The sequence below is a fragment of the Sardina pilchardus genome, chromosome 1 (assembly GCF_963854185.1).
Source record: "Sardina pilchardus chromosome 1, fSarPil1.1, whole genome shotgun sequence".
NCBI classification, from domain to species: Eukaryota; Metazoa; Chordata; class Actinopteri; order Clupeiformes; family Clupeidae; genus Sardina; species Sardina pilchardus.
In genome coordinates, this window is record NC_084994.1 from 14979839 (window position 1) to 15005549 (window position 25711).

General features: G+C 40.8%; 1 protein-coding gene across 3 annotated transcripts in view; it reads left to right on the forward strand.

The window, feature by feature from the left end:
• Nucleotides 1-297: 297 nt before the first annotated feature.
• Nucleotides 298-25711, forward strand: part of LOC134082576 (NACHT, LRR and PYD domains-containing protein 12-like) — a 49862-nt gene continuing 24448 nt past the window's right edge. For 2 of the 3 annotated variants that reach the window (XM_062538394.1, XM_062538412.1), the window contains exons 1-19: nt 298-361; nt 1603-1775; nt 2457-2561; nt 2766-2909; nt 3091-3204; nt 4099-4190; nt 5698-7492; nt 8188-8358; nt 9193-9366; nt 9958-10128; nt 13928-14098; nt 14306-14479; nt 14966-15136; nt 16956-17126; nt 17338-17511; nt 17979-18149; nt 20644-20817; nt 21047-21217; nt 24802-24975. In XM_062538394.1, coding sequence (XP_062394378.1) covers nt 1636-1775; nt 2457-2561; nt 2766-2909; nt 3091-3204; nt 4099-4190; nt 5698-7492; nt 8188-8358; nt 9193-9366; nt 9958-10128; nt 13928-14098; nt 14306-14479; nt 14966-15136; nt 16956-17126; nt 17338-17511; nt 17979-18149; nt 20644-20817; nt 21047-21217; nt 24802-24975 — 4457 coding nt within the window. In that variant the 5' untranslated portion in view covers nt 298-361; nt 1603-1635. The remainder of the gene's footprint in view (nt 362-1602; nt 1776-2456; nt 2562-2765; nt 2910-3090; nt 3205-4098; nt 4191-5697; nt 7493-8187; nt 8359-9192; nt 9367-9957; nt 10129-13927; nt 14099-14305; nt 14480-14965; nt 15137-16955; nt 17127-17337; nt 17512-17978; nt 18150-20643; nt 20818-21046; nt 21218-24801; nt 24976-25711) is intronic. The other variant, XM_062538403.1, reaches the window with a different exon arrangement.

Sequence of the window (25711 nt, forward strand, 5' to 3'; positions counted from 1 at the left end):
TTCAAAAGCACATATTAATAATAATAGAAAAACAAGAATACTTGCACAATCATAAACATGCACATCTATTACATGCATTAAAATGCATATGGGCTAAAAACAGCTCGGGGATGCCTGATTTAATAATAAATACGGTTCCTTTAACAATATCTCCTTAGAAAGAGCTTGTGTAGGAAATTGATAGATCGGCGGAGATGAAGGGGTTAAATATTCGTGACAAAAGTTGTTTTGACTTTGATCGTTTCACTCCTCTAACTCCTGTGACGGAAGGAATCCAGTCAGTTCTCTTCCGAGAGAGACGGAGATTCAAGGAAATGGATTCCAGGAGCTCAAGCCAGTGACACTCCAAACATAGCCTACTGTAAGTTGCTTTATAAAAATATATGTTTGTATCATGTCCAGTGTAAATATGTATGTGTTTACTGTGTGTGTGTGTTTACTGTGTGTGTTGTTAATTATCAATAGAGATTGTACAGTGTATAGACTTATTCCATTGGCAGCGTTTATCTACAACACTCGTGCTGTGTTCACAACCTGCTGAACTGGTCTGGGCTGTTTAAGAGAGATGGGCAATAGGGAATTATAAAAGTCATGTAAAATTCTGGTAAATATTAGATCACTGCTCTAACAGACCACTCAGTTTGTGGCATCTGTAAGATTAGAGTCACATATGCAGGACATGATCATGATTGACAGGTCTGCAGGCATCACCAACTTTTTCATGAGTTGTTTTTGTTTAGCCACTGAGGCTGCACCTTAAACTCCTGTGCCTGAACAAGTCCAGCCAGTCTTGCCAGTCTAGTGCCTGAGCTACAAGGAAGTGAAACTGCTAGTGAACTGACTTGAGCAGGCTTGACGTGAAATTATAAGCGCAGCGTCTGTATTATATAATTATTTACTCCATACATCCATTAATGCATACGAGTGAGCTGGTATACATGCAGGTATGGGACACTTTAATACCTCAAATATGACAACCTCCTCCTCCTCTCTATCTCATCCCCTTCTCTTCCCCTCCTCTCTCTGTCCCCCATCTGTCTCCTCCTCTTTTTTCTGTTTATCCATGTCTCTGCCCCTTTTTCTCCTCCTGTCTCTCTCTCTACCCCCTCTTTCTCTCTTTCTGATCCTCTCTATCTTTCTCTCTCTTTCTCTCCTCATATTTCTCTCTCTCTTCCTCCCTTCTCCTGGCCTTACACAGTTGTCTTGGAGATTGTATGTATGTTCACAGTATAGAGATGTTGAAAGTTATCATTTTAACTAGAATGTTGTACTTTCAGTTTATTATATTTATATTATGCGTTATGCTATGTTAATCTATTTATTTCGTCCTAAAATCACATTGAGTCTGTGTATATCATATGGAATGTGCTAGATAAACTTGAATTGAATTGAAAATAGTAATTTAGGAGAGATGTACTCATTGTATCATTTGCACTCAGATTTACAATGTGTTATGGCAGCTACATCATCACACACACACACACACAGACGCACACACACAAACACACACACACGCACACACACAAACACACACACACAGACAGACACAGACACAGACACAGACACACACACATACAAAAGCTTTGTGTTTATCTTGTGTAGGTCTTCTAGAGGGACTCTCCCACTGCTGCTGGTATGAGTGACTCTCAGGAGAGAGAGGAGGCTGTAGGTCCCAGTGAGACACTCAGACCAGAGTCTGCAGCACATGGCTTTAGGACCATGAAGAATGCTGAAGACATGGCTGATCCTGGGTCACCAACACACTCTGGTGGAGGGTAAGTTTCCTGATCATAGACCTACTTTTTTTTAACCTAAATGTGTTGTGTTTGCGTCTCTCATCAACACCACTCCTGTGTCAGTTGGCCTTGTTATAAATGACATTATTGATAGTCAGACTGTCCAGGGAAAATTGTCCAGGGACTTTTAATGATCATTCCCACGGCATGATGGTCATGATGGCCTCTCTTATGCGCTGTGCGCTACTTACCTACCCGTGGCTCTCTCTGATGCCCTGTGCGCTACCTACCTACCCGTGGTTCTCTCTGATGCCCTGTGCGCTACCTGCCTACCTGTGGTTCTCTCTGATGCCCTGTGCGCTACCTGCCTGTGGTGCATGCAGGACCTCTGGGTCAGCCTCCGATGGAGGGAGGCAAGTTCCACCTGAGGCGACTACCACCTGCATCATCATTGTTATCGAGAACATCAGAATACTTGGATGCTTGGTCTCTCAATTCTCCACATTTTCACTCTGGGGAAACTGTAGAAGCACTGCAGCTCTCTTTCTCCTGTAACAGATTTGTTCACGACAACATTCATTGTCGTAATCTGCTCGAATTGCCTGTAGTAGGTTTAGATAACCTAGAAATCAAGTGTGTGTAAACTAGCAGTCTATAAAAAGCAATGTAACTGAATCTAAAGGTGTGTTGTGTTGATTTATTCTGTCTTTGTGTTATCAGTTACAGACCTCCATCTCCAGTGCCCAGCTGTGTGTCTATGAAGAGTGATGTGTCCCTCCCTCGTCCTCCAAACTTCAGCAATGAACCACCACACTCTGGACCCAAGTGAGTGTGTGTGTGTGTGTGCGTGCGTGCGTGCGTGCGTGCGTGCATGCTGTGTGTGTACAGTACATTATGCAAGTTGTGTTTGTGTGTGCATTAGGGCTGCAATGATTATTTTGGTAGTGGACTAATCTGTTGATATTTTTTTTGTGTGTGTTTGTGTTTGCGTATGTGTGCACTTGCGCGGTGTGTGTTTGTGTAAAACAGTGTAACTGAATCTAAAGGTTGTGTTGCCAGATCAGAGACACACAGACCTCCATCTCCAGTGCCCAGCTGTGTGTCTATGAAGAGTGATGTGTCCCTCCCTCGTCCTCCAAACTTCAGCAGTGAACCACCACACTCTGAACCCAAGTGAGTGAGTGTGTTTGTGTGTGTGTGTGTGTGTGTGTGAGTGGGCGAAAGAGAGAGAGAGAGTGCGTGTGTGTTTCTGTGTCTTTGCCCCTTTGACTTCTTAACATTTTAAAGTAGCAGTCTATATAAGCAGTGCTGAATCTAAAGGTTGTGTTGATTTATTCTGTCTTTGTGTTCCCAGATCAGAGACACACAGACCTCCATCTCCAGTGCCCAGCTGTGTGTCTATGAAGAGTGATGTGTCTCTCCCTCGTCCTCCAAACTTCAGCAATGAACCACCACACTCTGAACCCAAGTGAGTGAGAGTGTGTGTGTGTGTGTGTGTGTGTTCATCAAGAAATTCCCACCATCAAATTCACAAATATAAACAATTCACACCATTAACATGCACAAAAAGCATCTTCCCTGCTTCAGCAATGAACCACCACACTCTGAACCCAAATGTGTGAGTGACAAAAATGAGTCTGTGGAGCCATAAAGCTGGTGCTGCATGGTTGTCCATTGTGAGCTGCCTGTGTGTCTCCTGCTGTGGGGGAGAACACGGTGGCTGTTCAGGTAGTCATGGAGACTGCAGAGCAGCACTGCTGCTGATTTGGATGTGAGGAGACCCACTAGCCTCTGATGGTGATGCACACTGGCCTTGCTTCCCAGACGGGACTGCACTGGGCTGTGTGTCCCTTGTGTGTCAGTTTGTCTATCATGTGTTTTGAGTCTGGTGTGTGCGTGCATGCACATGTGTGCACGGGTGTGTGTGTGTGTGTGTGTGTGTGTGTGTGTGTGTGTTGTGTGTCGGTTTGTCACACTGGCCATGTGACTGCACCTCGCAATCATTAGTCTCTTATGTGACAGTTTGGCTACAACTTGGTGCTTCGTGTGCTTTGAGTCTGACGAGAGCTCCAGCTGCTGAGTGGATGTGAGGAGCACTTTGTTCATTTCTCCAGCAAGACATTGTTGGATCGCTGTCTATTTGATGTGCATAGTACCGTCCTGTGTCAGGAGAGTGTGTTATTCAAGCAACCAGCATAGCAACCACTTTAATTAGCATAACAGCCATCACGTCTAATCTATCAACACCTCAGTAAATATTTAAATTAATTACCATAGCAACAACCTATGATATTGTTAATCTAGCAGCAGTGATAAGAACCAACATGAACTACTAACTAACTCCATGTTTATGTGCTTGTAGTGAGTTGACGGCTGATCAGTTGATGGGTGGAGTGCATGAACAGGTACTGAGTGACACCATCACCTGTGAACACAACATCAACAAGAGGACAGGTGAGGATTAGAGAAACATCAATAATTTTGACTTAGTATGTCAAATTTATGACTTAACTCAACATTGAGTTAAGTCATAAATTTGACATACTAAGTCAAAATTATGAGATGCAACTCAGATTTTTGAGATACTAAATAATAATAATAATGATAATTTTAGGATATTAAAATGTTGGTAGTAATGCAATGACGATATCAACATGATGATAATCTGATCGACATTAAAAAGCCATATTTCTGAGATAGTAAGTCATTGCGTGTCATAACTATGGCAGACTATTGTGCTCTGTTATAGTGCAGTGTATGCATGTGCAAAGTTATGCTTCTCTTTTTTTCATTGATTGACACAAGTCTTTATGGCCATCCTGCTGTTATTGTGCCCTGTGAGTGATCTGTAGTGTCTGATATTGTCACCTTGTCTGGTGAGAGCACTAACCGATCTGAAGTTTTAATCCCCAGTCTAAGGTTGTGATAATGTGTCCGTGCAGATGTAGAGACTCAGGTCGAGAGATGCCAAGTAGAAGAAAACTTCCTTTTTTATTAGGCTACCGGTAGGTTCAGACATTAGACATAAACAAACAAAAGAAAAACACTGAACAAACGAAAAACAAAAACATGGGATAATGCCCACTAAAGCTAGGCCCTTTACGTACCCATACTGACCGAGACAATGTGCCCTCTCACGGCAGAGGCCCATCTCCCGAATGAAGCGCCCAATACTCTTATATGCTATTGGCGCGGACCAAACACAGCAAACAATCAATTAGCGCGATCCCGTATCCTCATAGGCTAGATACTATACAAGCGCCACACACATTACTTAACATTCATGTGCAATCATCAAGACTTTGCTACAGTTCCCCAAAATAACAAATAAAACAAAACTACTGAAACACCCCTGTCTCTATGAGCGCTTCCCTTATGGGAGCGCGCCCCGTCCCTTTAACTGGGTCTCACCTCCGACACTCTTGTCGCACCCCGGAAGACAGGTAGACAAGTAAGATGAACAATATGCAATACAAAGACACAATACACAGACAAACATTGGCACAGTCGCAGCAGTTTCATTTAGGATGTTAACTTGTGCGCACACGAAACCCGCCACAACTACCCCGACATTATGCCTTGCATCAGCCGCTAATAGCCATGTTTAGCGCACGGCCTAACCACTATTCCTTCGCATTGTACCACGACATAATACATAGTTATTCCATATTTTCCTACATATGCATTACATCATTTATTTAATTTCTCCTGTATGTGTATACTAATGTCTGCGTTCAAGTGCAAACTCCGTTCTCATTGTTCTTACTGGCGGGAATGCGGCCGCTTGCGTGACAGACGCGGTGCGCTCTGTCACAAAGGTCCTATCAAAAAGTTAATATTATTTTCTCAACTTTGCTATATGTGTGTCTTTATGTCTGCCATTTTCCCCAAGTGGTAGAGATGAGCTTCTACAATTTATTTAGTTAAAATGTATTAACATCAGCTTCTTAATACCAAACAGATAAGGAAGTTCTGATAAGTGTTAAAGAGAAACATAAAGCCAGTCTGAAGAGGAGGTTTGAGAACATATCTGAGGGCATCATCAAACCAGGAGCTGAGATACTCCTCAATAAGATCTACACAGAGCTCTACATCACAGAAGGAGAGAGTGAAGGGGTGAATAAGGAGCATGAGGTCTGGCAGGTAGAGTCAGCATCTAGATCTCAATACACAGAAGACACACCAATCAACTGCAATGACATCTTCAAGCCCTTACCTGGCCAGGAGAAGTGCATTAGAACTGTGATGACCAAAGGTGTTGCTGGAATTGGAAAAACAGTCTCTGTGCAGAAATTCATTCTGGATTGGACAGTTGGGATAGTTAATCAAGACATAGACTTCATGTTTCCCCTTTCCTTCCGTGAGCTGAATTTGGTGAGGGATGATCAGTATAGCCTTCACAAGCTCCTCCTTGACTTCCAACCTGAGCTGAAGGAGCTGAATGATGGTGAAGGATACAAAGACTGCCGGGTTGTGTTCATCTTTGATGGATTGGATGAGAGTCGGTTAACTCTGGATTTCGAACAGAAGAGTAAGTTGTCTGATGTAGAACAAGAATCATCAATGGATCTTCTGATGACGAGCCTTATTCAGGGAACATTGCTTCCCTCTGCACTCATCTGGATAACCTCACGACCAGCAGCAGCCAGTCAAGTTCCTACTCAGTATATCGACCAGGTAACAGAAGTACGAGGATTTAATGACCCACAGAAGGATGAGTACTTCAGGAAGAAAATCAGTGATGAGAGTCAGGCCAACAGAATCATCTCTCACATTAAGGCATCCAGGAGTCTCCACATCATGTGCCACATCCCAGTCTTCTGTTGGATTGCAGCCACTGTGCTACAACAGATGCAGGAACAGGACAACACCCAGGCAATACCCACAACTTTGACTGAGATGTTCATACACTTCTTGCTCATCCAGACTACCAGAAAGAATCAGAAATATCAAGAAAGACATGAAACAGAGAATAATAGGCTCTTAGAATCACAGAAAGAAATCATTCTAAAGTTAGCTGAAATGGCCTTTGATAATCTAGAGGAAGGCAAACTGATATTTTATGAGGAAGACCTGCAGAAGTGTGGCATTGATGTCAGTGAAGCCTCAGTGTACTCTGGCATGTGTACTGAGATCTTCAAGGAAGACTCTGTGTTTCACCAGAGGAAAGTCTACTGCTTTGTGCATCTGAGCATCCAGGAGTTTCTAGCTGCACTTCATGTATTCATATCACACCTGAAAAACAATTTCAAGACACTAACATCTCTTTGTTATGTTACCTGTAAGATACCGTTGAATGGGCTTCTAAAGAAGGTAGTTGACCAAGCTTTGAAGAGCAGGAATGGACACCTGGATCTTTTCCTTCGATTCCTTATGGGCATCTCTCTGGAGAGCAATCAGAGACTTCTGCAAGGTCTACTGAACCACACATATAGCACCACAGAGATGGAAATTAAGAACATCTGTCAGTATATAAAAGAGTTCAACAATGAAGGCCTCTCTCCTGAAAGATGCATCAATCTTTTCTACTGCTTGGTTGAAATGAATGATCATTCCATGCACCAAGAAATTAAAAAATATCTCGAGTCACCAAAGGATTTCAAAGGCCAACTATCTCCTGCTCACTGTTCAGCACTGGCCCACATGCTTCTGATGTCTGAGGAGATGCTGGATGAGTTTGACCTGAAGAAATACAACACATCAGATGAGGGGCGCAGGAGACTGATCCCAGCTGTGAGGTGCTTCAGAAGGGCACGGTGAGATTTTGATGAAGATGGAAAAGATTATTTTTTTTCCAGTTAGTAATTTATTTATGGACTTTGGATATTTGGATTTCTTTGTATGTGAGGATTTCCTGATTTATGCTAATGTCTGATGTGAATAGCCCATTTGAAAATATACTTACTGAAATGTTTTTTTTTTTTTACATTTTTAGTACACTTACTTCCCGCTCTGTATGGGTCTTTAGTGTTTAGTGCCACAAATGCCTTAAAATGATGTAAAGGCCCATAACCATGCTCTATACCATATCATTTTGATTTTCAATGAAAAAGTAGCTTCTGATGTAGGAAACTTTTGCAATGTTTTTCACAATGTTTTTAACACACTTTTTAGAGTGTACCATTGCAGTATATTACATAACCTTAAGGCCAGTTCAAACACAAGATCCGCGACGAGACGAGCTGCAACGTTCTAAAAACCAGCAACGTTCTAAAACTCTGCAACTAAGATTTGACATGTTGAATGTTTAGCGACGGCTTGCAACTGCTTGCAACTGCTTGCAACTTTTGATTCACACCGCCGCAACTGCTCTCCGCAACCGTCTCAGACCGTCGCGAATCTTCGGTTTGAACTGGCCTTTAGGGTATTCATCTATTATATTTATTTATAAGAATCAATATCCCTTTATCATTAATGAGTAATAATTTTCTTTTGGCAAACTATCTTACAGACTTGCTGATTGCAAACTCACAGATAAGTCATGTGATGTTGTTGCCTCAGTTCTACAGTCTCCAAACTCCCTGATTGAGCTGGAATTGAGTAACAATGACCTTGGAGATTCTGGAGTTCAGCTTCTTTCTAAAGGACTGTCTAGTCCCCACTGCAAGCTGCAGATATTAAGGTTGGTGATTTATATTTCTGTATTGCAATGTGTTTCCTGACATTTTAAGGTCCAAGGACTCTGATGAAGACGCGTGTAACGTTGAAACGTCAGTCAATGTTTTGCACCTTTTAAATAAATACTAAAGAAGACATATGCGTTGCACCGGCGTCCCTCTTTCTTTCATACGTAAGTATAACTTTGTTTTAAATGAAGACTTCAAACGCAATTGTTTACTAATTTCCAAAGAAAATGCACATCTGCATTTTGTAATACTGACACCATCAGCACAGCCATTGATTGTGTACAAAGCGGTAAACATCCTTCCTATCCTTCATGGTGGATGGCCACATGCGTAATTAATTGGTTCCTGGGTTTTGGTTATGTGGAAATGGGCTTGAATGGAGGGGTGGCTAGTTGGATCTGCCAGGGAATATTCAAATGAGCTCTCAGATTAAAATGGGTTCCCAGGTCAACTTGTGAGCCTATTGCTGAGAGAGTGAAAAGGAGAATGCAATATTTACACCTTTTATCACTGCTGTCATGAATGAGAGCTTAATGTAAATCTCATATCAAATGATGTACAGAGGCATTAGCCTACATCATTTAACAGTTTAATGAGTCTAATCTACAATTTCATGCTGAGGGAAATATGAAATCCTAGAGATGGACTCAACTCAGTCTCATTTGGATCAGTTTGAATACTGAATCCTGGAGGTTTACTGAACTCCATGGTCAGAATTAATACAGTTGATCATCTCTCTCTCTCTCTCTCTCTCTCTCTCAATCTCTCTCTTGTGTTATCTATCTCTGTCTCTCCCTCTTTCTCTCTCTATTTCTCTCTCTCTCTCTCAGGCTCTGTAAGTGTGATTTCTCAAGTGAAGGATATGTTTGTCTGGCTCTGGCCCTGATGTTAAACCCCTCCTGTGTGAAAGAGCTGGATGTGAGCTACAATCATCCTGGAGAATCAGCACAGAAGCTGTTATCTGCTACACTGAAGAATCCTCACTCCAAAGTTGAAGTGCTTCAGTATGTACTCTAGAAACAGAATACTTGAGTTGCATTTCTAGTTTCACAAGAGTTTACAGTTTGAACACATGATACATTGAAGTTGGACAGTTTATGTTTATGTGAAGATCCACCTACACAAGAGAGAATTACTTATGCGATAATAGATGATGTATAATTAGTTAGTTTTACATCTGGAATAACAGTGAGAACCTCAATACACTAAAGGAAGTAGTGCCAGGAGTATGTGCACCTTTGGTGTTTCAGCAAGTGTTGTTTAGCAGTCATGTTATCTGCCACTGTTGTGTTTGTTCCTTTAAAAAGCTGGCTGTAAACTCCTGTGATATTTTGAGACAGTTTCACACTCTACCGACAGTTCTTAACAGGGACTTATACCATTTATTTCTAGCAGAGTATATGTTTTTAGTTAACCTGACTAGCTGTTATAATCTCAAACACATCACTTTTTAGAGTGCACCATTGCAGTACGGGTATATGATATTACATTAGAGTATTCATCCATTACACTTCTTTATGAGGATAATTTGTAAACATTATGCCTTCTTTGTCATTAAAGAGAAATACGTTGTCTTTTGTCACAATGTTTTACAGACTTGCTGGTTGCAAACTCACAGATAAGTCCTGTGAGACTGTGACTACTGTTCTGCAGTCACCAAACTCCCTGATAGAGCTGGACCTGAGTAACAATGACCTGGGAGATTCTGGAGTTCAGCTTCTTTCTAAAGGACTGTCTAGTCCCCACTGCAAGTTGCAGACATTAAGGTTGGTGATTGACATTTATTTATGACAATTTATTTCCTGATAGTTTCTGAGAGCCACGTCAACATAACAGTCAAACGGTCTACCTACAGTACATCACTGTACTTGTGGTGTCCAAGTTTTCAAAAGAGATTGGCTCTGGATGCTCTCAGTTCATTTTCAAGAGTGTGACCTGTGCTGAAAATTAATGTTGGTTCATTAAACTTTTACAAAATCCTCTTGTGAGTACAGCAAGTATGTAAGTAAAACTTTATTGTAAACTCAGGTTTCAAATGCAATTGTTTACTGATTTCCAAAGAAAATACATATCTGCATTGTGTAATACTGATGCCATAAGCACAGCCATTGATTGTGTACAAAGCAGTATCCGTCCTGCTCTGTCCTTCATGGTGTAAAGCCACATGCATGATTATTATCAAGTAGCACCGCACGCCAGAGCCATTGAGTGCACGCATTGAAACGTGAGAGGTCTGTATCAACTCGTCTTAGTTAAGGGACTAAAATAGTTTGATATGAAAAAGCGTTGGAGTGTTCCTTTAGGGGGGAATTCTCCCATGCGCGTAAGGGTGCGTAAGGGTGCGTAAGGGTGCGTAAGTCCAAAAAAACGTGCAGCTACGCGCATTTCCCTCTAAGCGGCCATTACGCTTAAAGGAGAATTCCGGTGTGAAATTTTTTTTTTTTTTTTATATATTTAGATTTTATTGCTTTTTCACAATGACAATACAAGACAAGGACAAAGACAACAAGAAAGTACAAAACAGAGACAAAATACAAAACAAAGACAAGGGGAGGGAAAGTTAGCTGCAGTTAAATACACATTATGTATACATTAAAGTTCTCATATAGTCCAAGTGAAATTCCGGTGTGAAATTGAGCTTAACTGTACCGAAACATGTTAAGGTGTACTCACACGTGTTGTAAGACGCACTTTCGCTCACCCCCAGCATTCTGAACTCCTCCGATTTCAGCCTAGCTTGCAGTAGGCGTGAATCTATTAGATTGGGCATCACATAGCCTATGCAGCTAAATCGCTATTTTTAAACCATTAAAAAGGTTCCAAAGTAACTCCACACTGCATTGGTTGACTTCTGAGGGTCCTGACATTTAAAACGAGATACTTAGAACTTTGGAAGTGCACAGGAAGTTTATTAAAAAAGACTTTCTATTCAAGCAGTACCTTCATAGAATCTATCCGCTGGGCGCCATCTTGTGGTGAAGTCGCGATAAGTCGACTGACGAGCACAAACGAACAGGAAAGACAGGGGGACATATTGCAAACATTTTGAGCTTTGTTACTCATCATGCTCATGTAGACAGTATAACTATATATTTCCTATGGAATTACTTTAGCACGTGTGAGTACACCTTAACATGTTTCGGTACAGTTAAGCTCAATTTCACACCGGAATTCTCCTTTAAGTCGGCTATTTACGCATGGTAGAGAGAGTTGCGCATTTTGGGTTGAGCAACCCCAAAATCTGGGCGTTTCTTATATATACAACTCTTGCGCGCATTCTGCCATGGCTTAAGCAACTTTTCCTGCTACGCACTCTGGAGGGCTGGAATAAGGTCGAGCGCCACTACAAGGTGAAACAGCATATTGCTCATGACGGCAGAAGGCCTAGTTCTAAATACATGTAGGCAACACGGAATTTACAAATTGACATTACAGTATCAAATGTGATGCTTATAAGCTGAAACAGCTTCATGTTTTCCGCATTACAGTGTCACACGGTGGCATATTTCGCGCCATTACCTTCACTGGCTTCATAGGCTACATTGTTAAATAGTGAAAATCCTGTTATAATCACCCACTTTCAGTATTGGATCTTACCGATTATGTATCTTCAGTTTTAACTTGGCGAGAAGTCATAATCCCATAGCATACTTCGTTTGAATCTGTCCGTATCTTTCCAACTTCACTGAAGACATCCATACATTTGCACAGACGTCTGCACTATAGTGGAGCAGTATTTATTCTCTCGTCTTTTAATTAGTTGGTAATGGAGATTGAACTCGTTATGTCAGTCTCTCTACTGTGTTCGAAGCTGCAGATGTCAGTCTACATGTTTTAGCATAGATAAATTGATAATAGACCTCTGAAGTTCGCCTACAAAAAAGCCACCATCTTTGCCCAAATAAGGAGATCCGGTATCTTGAGATTTTTTCTATGGGAAAATAACATGGGGATTTTCAATTATCGCACCTGTTAAACTCTCACGGGGATGATGGCATTGGAAATGCAGACGTTTTTCACTACACAGTTTTGTCCACTGCCGTCTATTGGATACTGTGATCTTCGGTAGGTGAAGACGGCACACTTTGATCTTTGCTACCCCAGAGCTAACTTACCATGCAACTTGCCATAGGCAGTTAGCTTCAATTAACTCCCGGATCTCCTTATATGGGCAAAGATGGCAGCTTTGGATCCTTTTTGTAGGCGAACTTCAGAGGTCTATATGCGAGGCAGCTGCCAGTGTTACACCCCTGAAACAGGGGTAGAAATAATCACAGAGTGATTTTAGTGCGGTTTCCTCAATATCAGAGTTTAATAGAATCCTTTTCTTAAACAAATGCTCACATTACCAGAACATACAGGCTGCTAACGTTGTTCAACTTACAGGTTAGCACTGCCTAGCTTAAATGGGCTTTATACCCAAAATGCACATTAATATTGAGCAGAGAAATATACAAATGATGTCTAAACATACATGAACAAATACGTCTTAACAAGTGGTCAAAATGGCGCAGGCACGCTGTATCAGGCAGCATGGTCGAGAACGTTTCCACACTTACGCACGTTGGCTACATTACACTGCATACAAACGTTCTCTATTTTCATAGTCAACACTCGATTTTAAACTAAGCAACGGTTACACAAATGTATTTAGTACAATATCAAAAGAGGGTATGACTGTACCTGAAACAGGGGTAGAAATAATCACAGAGTGATTTTAGTGCGGTTTCCTCAATATCAGAGTTTAATAGAATGAGGAAAATACCGCGATCTCCCCTAGTTAAGTGGGTGGAGACAAAAGCAATCGAGCCTAGCTCGCGACTCAAGGCAAATTGTAGATCACTGATATAAAGCATGTAATTATTAAATCAATGAAATCCTCAACACATCATGTACAACACAAATGATTTTTGTTTTTAACAATGTTTAACCGTTTGTTGTGAATTATTCATTGTGATAGTAATATCCTCAATTCCATTACAACAAATACTGTTATCTAAATCTGTAACAAACCATGAATTAATCCAAAGTTTCCAACTTGTTACACCAGCCAAACCTTTTTGTCAACCGTAAGTTTTTGAATTATAAATCTACACACCTCAAGCACGTCTTGACTCTTTATAAACAAACGTCAAAGCAAAAGTGAAATTTTGTTAAGTAATTTCTTTGTTAAGCTATGTGATGCCACCATTTTACTTCAGACAGTTCTTTATTCAGTTCACCTTGTCAAATTCAAAGACTGGTTGGTGTTCTTTCTGGATTTAAATGGCATTCAGAAGGTCAATGAGAAAGTCCACGTTCCACGTTTTCATATCAACCTAAATTAAAGAGGAGGTAGATAAGTCTGGTTCTTTTTTTAAATAAATCATGCCTCTTTCATAAGGCCGCCTTGATTTGGAATTTGCGCTATGTGGGTGTGTCATAAGATGGGACGGCAGAATGCGCGTAAAACATTGATGCGCAACAGAACAGCGTAAAAAAAAAGCTTATGCGCGATTTACGCGTAAATGGGAGAATTCTCCCCTTAATGAGTAAGAACATGTATTTTGTCAAATTATCTCACAGACTCACTGGCTGCAAACACACAGAAAAGTCCTGCAAACATGTGGCCTCAGTTCTGCAGTCACCAAACTCCCTGATAGAGCTGGACCTGAGTAATAATGATCTGGGAGATTCTGGAGTTCAGCTTCTGTCTAAAGGACTATCTAGTCCCCACTGCAAACTGCAGATGTTAAGGTTTGTGTTTGAGTGTTATTTATAGTTGTGCATTTCCTGATTAGACCTATTTTATAACCAGCGGTGTGAACCGATGTTGATAAATGAAACTCATACAAAATAATTTCGTAAGAATTGACTCAATTTTGATAGCGAACACAGAAGGTTTATTGGACTCAGGATGTTTACAGTTCATCATGTTAATAATATCTCATATCTCTCACTCAGGCTCTGCAAGTGTGGTATCTCAGGTGAAGGATATGTTTGTCTGGCTCTGGCCCTGATGTTAAACCCCTCCTGTGTGAAAGAGCTGGATGTGAGCAACAATCATCCTAGAGAATCAGCACAGAAGCTGTTATCTGCTACACTGGAGGATCCTCACTCCAAAGTTGAAGCCCTTCAGTATGTACTCTAGAAACAGAACACTTCAGTTGCATTTCTAGTTTCACAAGTGTTTTGAAAACTCCACACAAGTGGAGTTTTCCGCTCAGAAAAAGTAACAAAATGCAGAGTTTACAGTTTGAACACATGATACGTTGAAGTCGGACAGGACATGTTTATGTGAAGATCCACCTTACACAAGAGAGAATTACTTATACGATAATAGACTATGTATAATTAATTTGTTTTACATATGGAATAACAGTGAGAACCTCAATACACTAAAGGAAGTAGTGCCAGGAGTATGTGCACCTTTGGTGTTTCAGCAAGTGTTGTTTAGCAGTCATGTTATCTGCCACTGTTGTGTTTGTTCCTTTAAAAAGCTGGCTGTAAACTCCTGTGATATTTTGATATCCATTACACTTCTTTATGAAGATCAATTGTAAACATTATGCCTTCTTTATGATTAATGAGAAATAAATTGTCTTTTGTCACAATGTTTTACAGACTTGCTGGTTGCAAACTCACAGATAAGTCCTGTGAGATTGTGACTACTGTTCTGCAGTCACCAAACTCCCTGATAGAGCTGGACCTGAGTAACAATGACCTGGGAGATTCTGGAGTTCAGCTTCTTTCTAAAGGACTGTCTAGTCCCCACTGCAAGTTGCAGACATTAAGGTTGGTGATTGACATTTATTTATGACAATTTATTTCCTGATAGTTTCTGAGAGCCACGTCAACATAACAGTCAAACGGTCTACCTACAGTACATCACTGTACTGTACTTGTGGTGTCCAAGTTTTCAAAAGAGATTGGCTCTGGATGCTCTCAGTTCATTTTCAAGAGTGTGACCTGTGCTGAAAATTAATGTTGGTTCATTAAACTCTTACAAAATCCTCTTGTGAGTACAGCACATATGTAAGTAAAACTGTAAACTCAGGTTTCAAATGCAATTGTTTACTGATTTCCAAAGAAAATACACATCTGCATTGTGTGATCCTAACCCTAGCCATTGTGTAAAGCAGTATCCATCCTGCTCTGTCCTTGATGGTGTAAAGCCACATGCATGATAATTAGTAAGTAACACCGCAAGCCAGAGCCATTGAGTGCACGCATTGAAACGTGAGAGGTCTGTATCAACTCGTCTTAGTTAAGGGACTAACATAGTTTGGTATGAAAAAGCGTTGGAGTGTTCCTTTATCGGGGAATTCTCCCATGCGCGTAAGGGTGCGTAAGTCCAAAAAAACGTGCAACTACACGCATTTCCCTCTAAGCGGCCATTACGCTTAAGTCGGCCATTTACGCGTGGTAGAGAGAGTTGCGCATTTTCGGTGGAGCAACCCCAAAATCTGGGCGTTTCTTATATATAGAACTCTTGCGCGCATTCTGCCATGGCTTAAGCAACTTTTCCTGGTACGCACTCTGGAGGGCTGGATTAAGGTCGAGCGCCACTACAAGGTGAAACAGCATATTGCTCATGTTGGCAGAAGGCCTAGGTCTAAATACATGTAGGCAACACGGAATTTACAAATTGACATTACAGTATCAAATGTGATGCTTATAAGATGAAACAGCTTCATGTTTTCCGCATTACAGTGTCACACGGTGGCATATTTCGCGCCATTACCTTCACTGGCTTCATAGGCTACATTGTTAAATAGTGAAAATCCCGTTATAATCACCCACTTTCAGTATTTGATCTTACCGATTATGTATCTTCAGTTTTAACTTGACGAGAAGTCATAATCCCATAGCATACTTCGTTCGAATCTGTCCGTATCTTTCCAACTTCACTGAAGACATCCATACATTTGCACAGACGTCTGCACCATAGTGGAGCAGCATTTATTCTCTCGTCTTTTAATTAGTTGGTGATGGAGATTGAACTCGTTATGTCAGTCTCTCTACTGTCTTCGAAGCTGCAGATGTCAGTCTACATGTTTTAGCATAGATAAATTGATATTATGCGAGGCAGCTGCCAGCCAAACCTTTTTGTCAACCGTGAGTTTTTGAATTATAAATCTACACACCTCAAGCACGTCTTGACTCTTTATAAACAAACGTCAAAGCAAAAGTGAAATTTTGTTAAGTAATTTCTTTGTTAAGCTATGTGATGCCACCATTTTACTTCAGACAGTTCTTTATTCAGTTCACCTTGTCAAATTCAAAGACTGGTTGGTGTTCTTTCTGGATTTAAATGGCATTCAGAAGGTCAATGAGAAAGTCCACGTTCCATGTTTTCATATCAACCTAAATTAAAGAGGAGGTAGATAAGTCTGGTTCTTTTTTAAAATAAATCATGCCTCTTTCATAAGGCCGCCTTGATTTGGAATTTGCGCTATGTGGTTGTGTCATAAGATGGGACGGCAGAATGCGCGTAAAACATTGATGCGCAACAGAACAGCGTAAAAAAAAAGCTCACGCGCGATTTACGCGCAAATGGGAGAATTCTCCCCTTAATGAGTAAGAACATGTATTTTGTCAAATTATCTCACAGACTCACTGGCTGCAAACTCACAGAAAAGTCCTGCAAACATGTGGCCTCAGTTCTGCAGTCACCAAACTCCCTGATAGAGCTGGACCTGAGTAATAATGATCTGGGAGATTCTGGAGTTCAGCTTCTGTCTAAAGGACTATCTAGTCCCCACTGCAAACTGCAGATGTTAAGGTTGGTATTTGAGTGTTATTTATAGTTGTGCATTTCCTGATTAGACCTATTTTATAACCAGCGGTGTGAACCGATGTTGATAAATGAAACTCATACAAAATCATTTCGTAAGAATTGATTCAATTTTGATAGTGAACACAGAAGGTTTATTGGACTCACTTATCAGGATGTTTACAGTTTGTCATGTTAATATCTCATATCTCTCACTCAGACTCTGCAAGTGTGGTATCTCAGATGGAGGTTATGTTTGTCTGGCTCTGGCTCTGATGTTAAACCCCTCCTGTGTGAAAGAGCTGGATGTGAGCAACAATCATCCTGGAGAATCAGCACAGAATCTGTTATCTGCTACACTGGAGGATCCTCACTCCAAAGTTGAAGCTCCTCAGTATGTACTCTAGAAACAGAAAACTTCAGTTGCATTCCTAGTTTCACAACTGTTCTGTTGTCCTGAGACAGTTTTGTCCACATATAAAAAGTAACAAAAGGCAGAGTTTACAAGTTGAACACATGATAAATTGATGTTGGAGAGGACATGTTTATGTGAAGATCAACCTACACAAGAGAGGATAACTTCAAAGATAATAGATTATGTATAATCTATGGAATGATAGTGGAATAATAGTGGAAACATCAATGTACTAAAGGGAGTCGAGTCAGGAATATGTGCACAGGGACCTAAAACATTTATTTTAAGCAGAGTATATGGTCACTTTTTAGAGTATACCATTGCAGTATTGGCATTATGTTACCATATCCATTTATTATCATTTATTACTGAGGGTCATTTATCAACAGTGTCCCTTCTTTATCAATAATGACTAATAATTTGGATTTTGTTACATTGTCTTACAGACTTACTGGCTGCAAACTCACAGATAAGTCATGTGAGCTTCTGGCCTCAGTTCTGAAGTCTCCAAATTCCCTGATTGAGCTGGACCTGAGTAACAAGGACCTGGGAGATTCTGGAGTTCAGATTCTTTCTAAAGGTCTGTCTAGTCCCCACTGCAAGCTGCAGATATTAAGGTTGGTGATTGACATGTATTTATTGCTGTGCATTTCCTGATAGTTTAAGAGATCCACATCAACAGAACAGTCAGACAGTCTACCTACATACCACTATGGTGGTGGTGACCTAATTGTGAGTAGCCTGGCTGACACCAAACCAGTTTCAAAAGAGAATGGCTCTGGATTCTCCCAGTTCATGTTCAAGGGCGTGACCAGCGATGACAACTCATTTTGGTTCATTCAATTCTGACAAAATCCTCTTGTGAGTACAGTAAGTACTGAAAATACAACTTGCTTGTAAATTATTGATTCAAATGCAATTGTTTACTAATTTCAAAAGAAAATACACGTCTGCATTGTGTAATACTGATGCCATCAGCACAGCCATTGATTGTGTACAAAGTAGTAACTGTCCTGCTCTGTCCTTCATGGTGTAAAGCCACATGCGTGATTATTGGTTCCTGGGTTTTGGTTGTGTGGAAATGGGCTTGAATGGAGGTGTGGTCTGATGAACCTGACAGGGAAAATTCAAATGAGCTCTCAGATTTGTCTGGGTTCCCAGGCTTACTTGTATGTTGATTTCTGAGAGAGTGAAAAGGACATTGCATTATTTATTATCATTGCTGTCATAACAGACAATGGCAATATTTTATGTTAATGGTATATTTCAGTCTTTTCATTTTTAGACATTTACAAAACACTCCAAATATCTGCTTTTTTGTGCCGTATTAGATGTGTGTATAGTTTGATGAGAAATGTGTAATAATTGATAGAACTTGGCTAGATATCATCATTCTACATACAGATGTTCATATTCATGTTTCATGTCAACTAAAGCCCTCAAAATATAGAAAAACTCACACTCATCCAATATGACTACAACTTCCTGTTTGGTGATGATGGTTAGACCTCCTGTTAACCTTAGCAACTCTTGACATCTGAACATCAGAACAGTTTCATCCCAGCCATTGTCTGTGTTCAGTTTGACTTTTTGACCAAACTTAAGCCCATGCACTATACTCATATCCATGCTCTGTACTATACTCATATCCATGCACTATACTCATATCCATGCTCTGTACTCATATCCATGCTCTATACTCATATCCATGCCATGCACTATACTCATATCCATGCTTTATACTCATATCCATGCTCTGTACTCATATCCATGCTCTATACTCATATCCATGCACTATACTCTTATCCATGCACTATACTCATATCCATGCTCTCTACTCATATCCATGCAGTATACTCATATCCATGCTCTATACCCATATCCATGCAGTATACTCATATCCATGCTCTATACTCATATCCATGCACTATGTACAGTAGGCTGGGTAAACCCTGCCTGATCTGCCGGCGATGGATTGGATTTTGCCCTGCAGCTCAGGCTGGAAACCTGCACATCTGTCTCTCCTGCTTCCTGTCCACATATTCTGGGTCCAATCACAAACTAGCTTATTCAAAAGGCTCACCCGGATCATTGGTCTGATTGTTTTAAGGACTATCCAAGCGTACGGAGTCATTTGAACTATGCCATTGATCACGCCTCTTGTGCAGTAGATATAAAGCGCAAACATCATCTATTGACCTTAGTATGGTGATAGCCAGATTATGCACTCTGCTCTTTACCAGTTAAACATTAAAAGTATTTATAACCAATATCACTTCAATTGAATGTAAGTTCAAATCAGATACACTATAACAAGTTATACTAACTTGAATTGTTATAGCAAATACACTATAACAAGTTACATGCCAGTTGAAAAAATAATTAAACAATCACAAAAACATCAGATAAAATTAGAGAGAGAGAGAGAGAGAGAGAGAGAGAGAGAGAGAGAGAGAGAGAGAGAGAGAGAGAGACTCCAAAAGAGTGAGCTGGGCAGAGCCTAGCCAGCCAAAGACAAAGAGAGTAAATAGAAGAGAGAGAAGAATCCTTATTCTTTTCCTTAAATATCCAAAACAGAAATGAACATACAGTATAGACGGCATTCACATCTTGTCTGAGAGCAGGGGTGGTGGGCACAACTCTTCAGACTGGGCATTAATTATTCCAGGAAATGGATTTGAATGGATGGGTGGGCAGATGGATCTGCCAGGGCAAATTCAAATGTGCTCTCAGATTGAAATGGGTTCCCAGGCCAACATGTGAGCCTCTTTCTGAGAGAGTGAAATGTGACTTTTTACACCTTTTCTCACTGCTGTTATGAATCAGAATGTAATGCAAAAATGGCAATTGTCTCTTTTTAAATCTCATAAAAAATTATGAACAAAGAGGCCTGAAGGCAACATCATTAAGCAGTTTAATGAGTCTAATCTATCATTTAATCATGGGGGAAACCTGAAATCCTAGAGATGGACTCAAGTCTCATTTGGTTCTGTTGAGTACTGAATCCTGGAGGTTTACTGAACTCCCTTGTCAGGATTAATACAGTTCATCATCATCTCTCTCTCTCTCTCTCTCTCTCTCTCTCTCTCTCTCTCTCTCTCTCTCTCAAAGGCTCTGCAAGTGTGGTTTCTCAAGTGAAGGATATGTTTGTCTTGCTCTGGCCCTGATGGTAAACCCCTCCTGTGTGAAAGAGCTGGATGTGAGCAACAATCATTCTGGAGAATCAGCACAGAAGCTGTTATCTGCTACACTGAAGGATCCTCACCGTGAAGTTGGAGCCCTGCAGTATGTACTTTGATAACAGAATACTTCAGTTGCATTCCTAGTTTCACAACTGTTTTGTTTTCCTGAGACAGTTTTGTCCACACAGAAAAAGTAACAATAGACAGAGTTTACAGGTTCAACACATGATAAGTTAAAGTTGGAGAGAACATGTTAATGTGAAGATTCCCCTACACATCCCTTCTTTATCATTAATGACTAATCATTTGTATTTTGTCACACTGTCGTACAGACTTGCTGGCTGCAAACTCACATATAAGTCCTGTGAGCTTGTGGCCTCAGTTCTGCAGTCTCCAAACTCCTTGATCAAGCTGGACATGGAAACCAATGACCTGGGAGACTCTGGAGCTCAGCTTCTCTCTAAAGGACTGTCTAGTCCCCACTGCAGACTGCAGACATTAAGGTTGGTGTTAGCTTATTTGTATTACATTGAGCCATATTGTCACAAAGTGAGTAATGTTGAAGTAGAATCCAGACTGCAGTGTGGGCACTCAAAATTAACGAAACCAATTTATTATACGATTTTAAAGAACTGAGGATCACAACGGGACCCAACGCAAATCTTGCGGGAACGGGCGGTATGAACTTGACTGCGGGTGGGAGCGGGCGGCAGAAAAAAAACTCTGCGGGATCGAGATTTAGCATAGCAATAAAATGGAGAGCATAATTGGAGTGGAAAGCCTAGCCTAGCCTTGCCTTCCATTGAGATACAGTGAGGGTTTAATTGTTTGTCGTGCACGCTCTGTTGCGACTGTCATGACACAGTTGTTTTCTATTCAAGCAGCTGTTTTTTTCTCTTGCGGGACGGGAGAATATATAAAATCAATGCATGTCTATTACAGTGCGGGCATAAATTATCAGAATTTCGCGGGAGCGGGCGGGACTAAACATATACATTGCGGGTGCGGGCAGGACTGTAACACACACTCCGCGGGTGCGGGCGGTAATGGTCAGAATTTCTGATGATGCGGGTGGGATTGGGATGAAGAAAACAGTCCCGCGCAGGGCTCTATCACAAACGTCTGGAATAACAGTGGATATATGAGCATTGTATGCTGAGCAAAACAAACACAATATATTAGTTTTTATGAGTCAAGCTAGCATGCAGTAGCCTGAAAAGTTGTTCAACTACCAGTTTCTACTGTTGAGCCCTTGAGAAAGGCAGTTAACCCTGAGTGCCCTTGTAATTGACAGCTTAGCTTTTTCACTAGGAGTGTAGGTGCTCCTAAATTGCATTGCATTCTCCACATTTTTAGCTACATTTTCATGTACCAGATCAGCATTTTTCTGTCTTTGAATCTTTAGTAAATTGCATTACAATTACCGTCGGGGCCTCCTCGTTGGCCACCTTCATTATCACCTGCCTCGCCTCAGCTATTCTATGTGTCCAGTTACTGTCTCTGTTCTTATTCTTGGATTTTGTAAAAATTGATTTTAGATTCACAATTACTGTGGGGCCCTCCTCGTCTTCATTATTGCCTGGCTCGCCTCAGCTTCGCTCCTTCGTCTTCATTAAAAATCCTGTTAGAATTAAGCAAAAGGAGAGTGAAAGGGTTGAAATCCATACTCACACGTGTGCACCCTTTTTATTTTTTTCTACTGGCACAATCTATTTTAAGGCACATTTGTGAGTAAAATGCTCGCACTGTATAGCCCTGGCAAGTCCCATTTTGAAAAAGTGTATTTTAAATGAATAAATCTAAATTAAATGTAAATGTTACTGAGATGAAGTAGAAGATCTAAGACACCATGTTTATTGTTTGTTCAGAAATGTGATGAAGTCCATACAAGTTAGCACTTCAGCTCTACATTGAGCTCATAGGCAACAGCTCTGTTGCACATTCCTGCAGTCAGCACACCAATTGCATGCTCCCCCATTGTGACATCAGTAGCCCTGTTTACATGGACAATGAGGTGAAAACTCATGGCATTTGGCACACACATCATTTGGTACAATGAACACACAGTGATGAAGGCTTGACCCCGGGCGTGGCCCAGGAACTCCATAGCGCCCCCTTATGTCACTGTGACTCTTGGTTGGCCTGTAGTTTCAGCTGAGCACACCACATTTGGTAGGCGTATGTAACATGGAAGAACAGGAAGAACATGGACACCACCAGGGCAGCAGCTGTCACTGTGTCAGCAAGACCTGCAATGTAAGATTTTGTAATGTAAATAATAATGCAGAAATTGGTGACCAGATTAAAGCAGCAATGTAATCAGGTGTGTAAGAGCATTTAAAATCTACATTAAAACGGCCAAAGAAAATACATCTCAACTTCTCATCAGTTACGGTCTTCTATCAGTTAACAGGCTGAAATAAATTGTGAATTGTTTCACCCCATACATAAAAATTGGTAGGGATGTGGACCTTCCTTTGACCAACAGAGGGAGATGGGGGTCGTGCACTCACACTCACAAACACACACCACACACCAGGCTTGTGCAAAATTGTGAATTGAATTCAGAATGACTCCAATTTCTAGCCTGACGAGCCAGACCCACATCAAGATGTAGGGTCTGGGAACTCACCGTATACAGGGCTCAATCGGAGGGGTGGGATAAACAGTTGTCTTTCAAATTCCATCTCCGCAATAGGATAATGCTAAACGAATCATCTTCTTGTTTTCAAGTAGCAGGCTGCGCAACCTTCCCTCTTCACACAATAGGATAACGCTAAGTGAATCATCTTCTTGTTTTCAAATAGCAGGATGCGTTACCGTCGCAACTTCTGGTCGCATGTCAGTCACCATTATGTTAAGCGTGCCCACCGACTTTATACACGCTGTGATTGGATCGCTTGATTTTCAAGCTCTCAGCTCCTAAGCTCTATGGATCGTGCCTAGACTGCCCCGCCAGCCAAATTACATTTGCTGCCGCTAGGGGCGTCTAGATTTCAAGGCTATCAAATTCCAATTAAATTATTGAATTTGAATTGAGGTCAAAAACAGGATCTTCAAGTACAAGAATTAGAAAAGAATTAGAATTTAAATTCAATGAAATTCAAAGAAATTCATGTACATAATAGGGTTGTGCCAATCGTGATGGTGATGCCACACCCCACATGCACTAATTCCTGCTGTAGACTAACATAGGCTAAAACATAACAAATTAAAACCTTTCCCTGGAAATGAAATTGAGCCTAGAACTGATGCATATGTAGTAGGGCTGGGCGATAAAACGATGTACAATGTACTGTATATTAACTTTCACACACACACTCGCTCACACACACACACATGCACACACACACACACACACACACACACACACACACACACACCCCGTCCCACCACCATTCTACCCAAGACTTCACACATGCCTGCCCTTAGGATTCCCCTGCCCATTTTACACACACACACACACACACACACACACTCACTCCATACGTATTCACAAATATAGGGTTACTGTTAAGTCATGAATAATATCATCTACATTCCAGTGCACATATTATTTGTCCACACAACCGTATGCAATAGATATTTAAGCATTATCGCACGAGTGGGAGTGGTGTTGTTGGCCAATGCTGGCGATATTTGGCCAACAACACCACGACCACGAGTGTGATAATGCTTTTATACAACAGTTCCATTGCCAACAAAAAAATGATACCAGAGTGCATTTCTAGGAAGGATAATTTATTATTTGCCATTGTTTTGTTTAGCCCAGTTCCTCCGCTATGCGAAGTAGACCTAGCTCAGAACGCGTTTGGTTGCTATGCAACTGCTAACTCAAAGAACATGGAATGGCGTCTCTGGTTAAATCCGGTTAAATCCGGTTAAATCCGGTTAAATCAAAGCGAAGAATCAACCGTCGCGAAGTGATTATTAGCTGTGAAGAGTCAATATCACCACTCATAGAACGCGTCTCGTCCAATCAGATATTGTTAAATCGTTCGACCGGACCTAACTGTTGTATAATATACAGTACTTTATGATTGTTATGGAAATTAAGATGAAATATTTCTCCTACTTCTCTTTGCAGCCTGAGGAACTGCAGCATTGGAGAGGAAGGTTTCACAGCTCTTGCATCAGCACTGAGATCAAACCCCTCACACATGAGAGTGCTGCAGCTGTCAGGGAGTAAAGCAACAGATTCAGGAGTGAAACATCTTTCTTCTCTTCTGGAGGATCCCAACTGTAAACTGGAGATGCTAAAGTAAGTATCACAAGATCAAAACTGAGTTGCTATCAGTGAATTTGACAGTGAATTTTAAAACTTTACATAAAACACAATTTTGTATTCATTGACATCAAATCAGTTGAAATCACTTAAAACACTTCATATCTCTCTGCCTTTTCTCTTGATCTCTCTCTCTTTGTTTCTCACCTACCCTCGCTCTGTCTCGACTACCTAGCTCACAGTAGCCATGACATAGAGGGAGACCACATCGTTTGTACAGTTAAACCAAAAGAATTTATTAAAGCATAATCTAAATCAAGTAGTATATCAAGTCAGTAAATGGGAAGCAAGAAAATATTAATCAAAAGTGTAATGCAGATCAGTGAAGCGTAGGCTATGTGTAATGCAAAAAGGCAAAAGGGAGAAAGATGGTGCCTCCTCCAGCAAGGAGGGCAGAGCAGAGCCAAGCAGATCAGAGACCCAACAACTAGTCAGAGATGTTTCTGAACAGTCCCGCCAACAGTGTTGCCACAGTTACTTTGAACAAGTAATCCGATTACTGATTACTGACTACTCCTTTTAAAAAGTAACTTAGTTACTTTACTGATTACTTGATTTCAAAAGTAACTAAATTAGATTACTTAGTTACTTTTTAAACTAAGTGCCCCCCCCCCCCCCCCCCCCATCAACAATAGATACAACAACCTTCAAAAAGTAATTTCAGGGAGTTATCTAAAAATACTTTAACCTACTGAGGTACCGAAATAGCCTA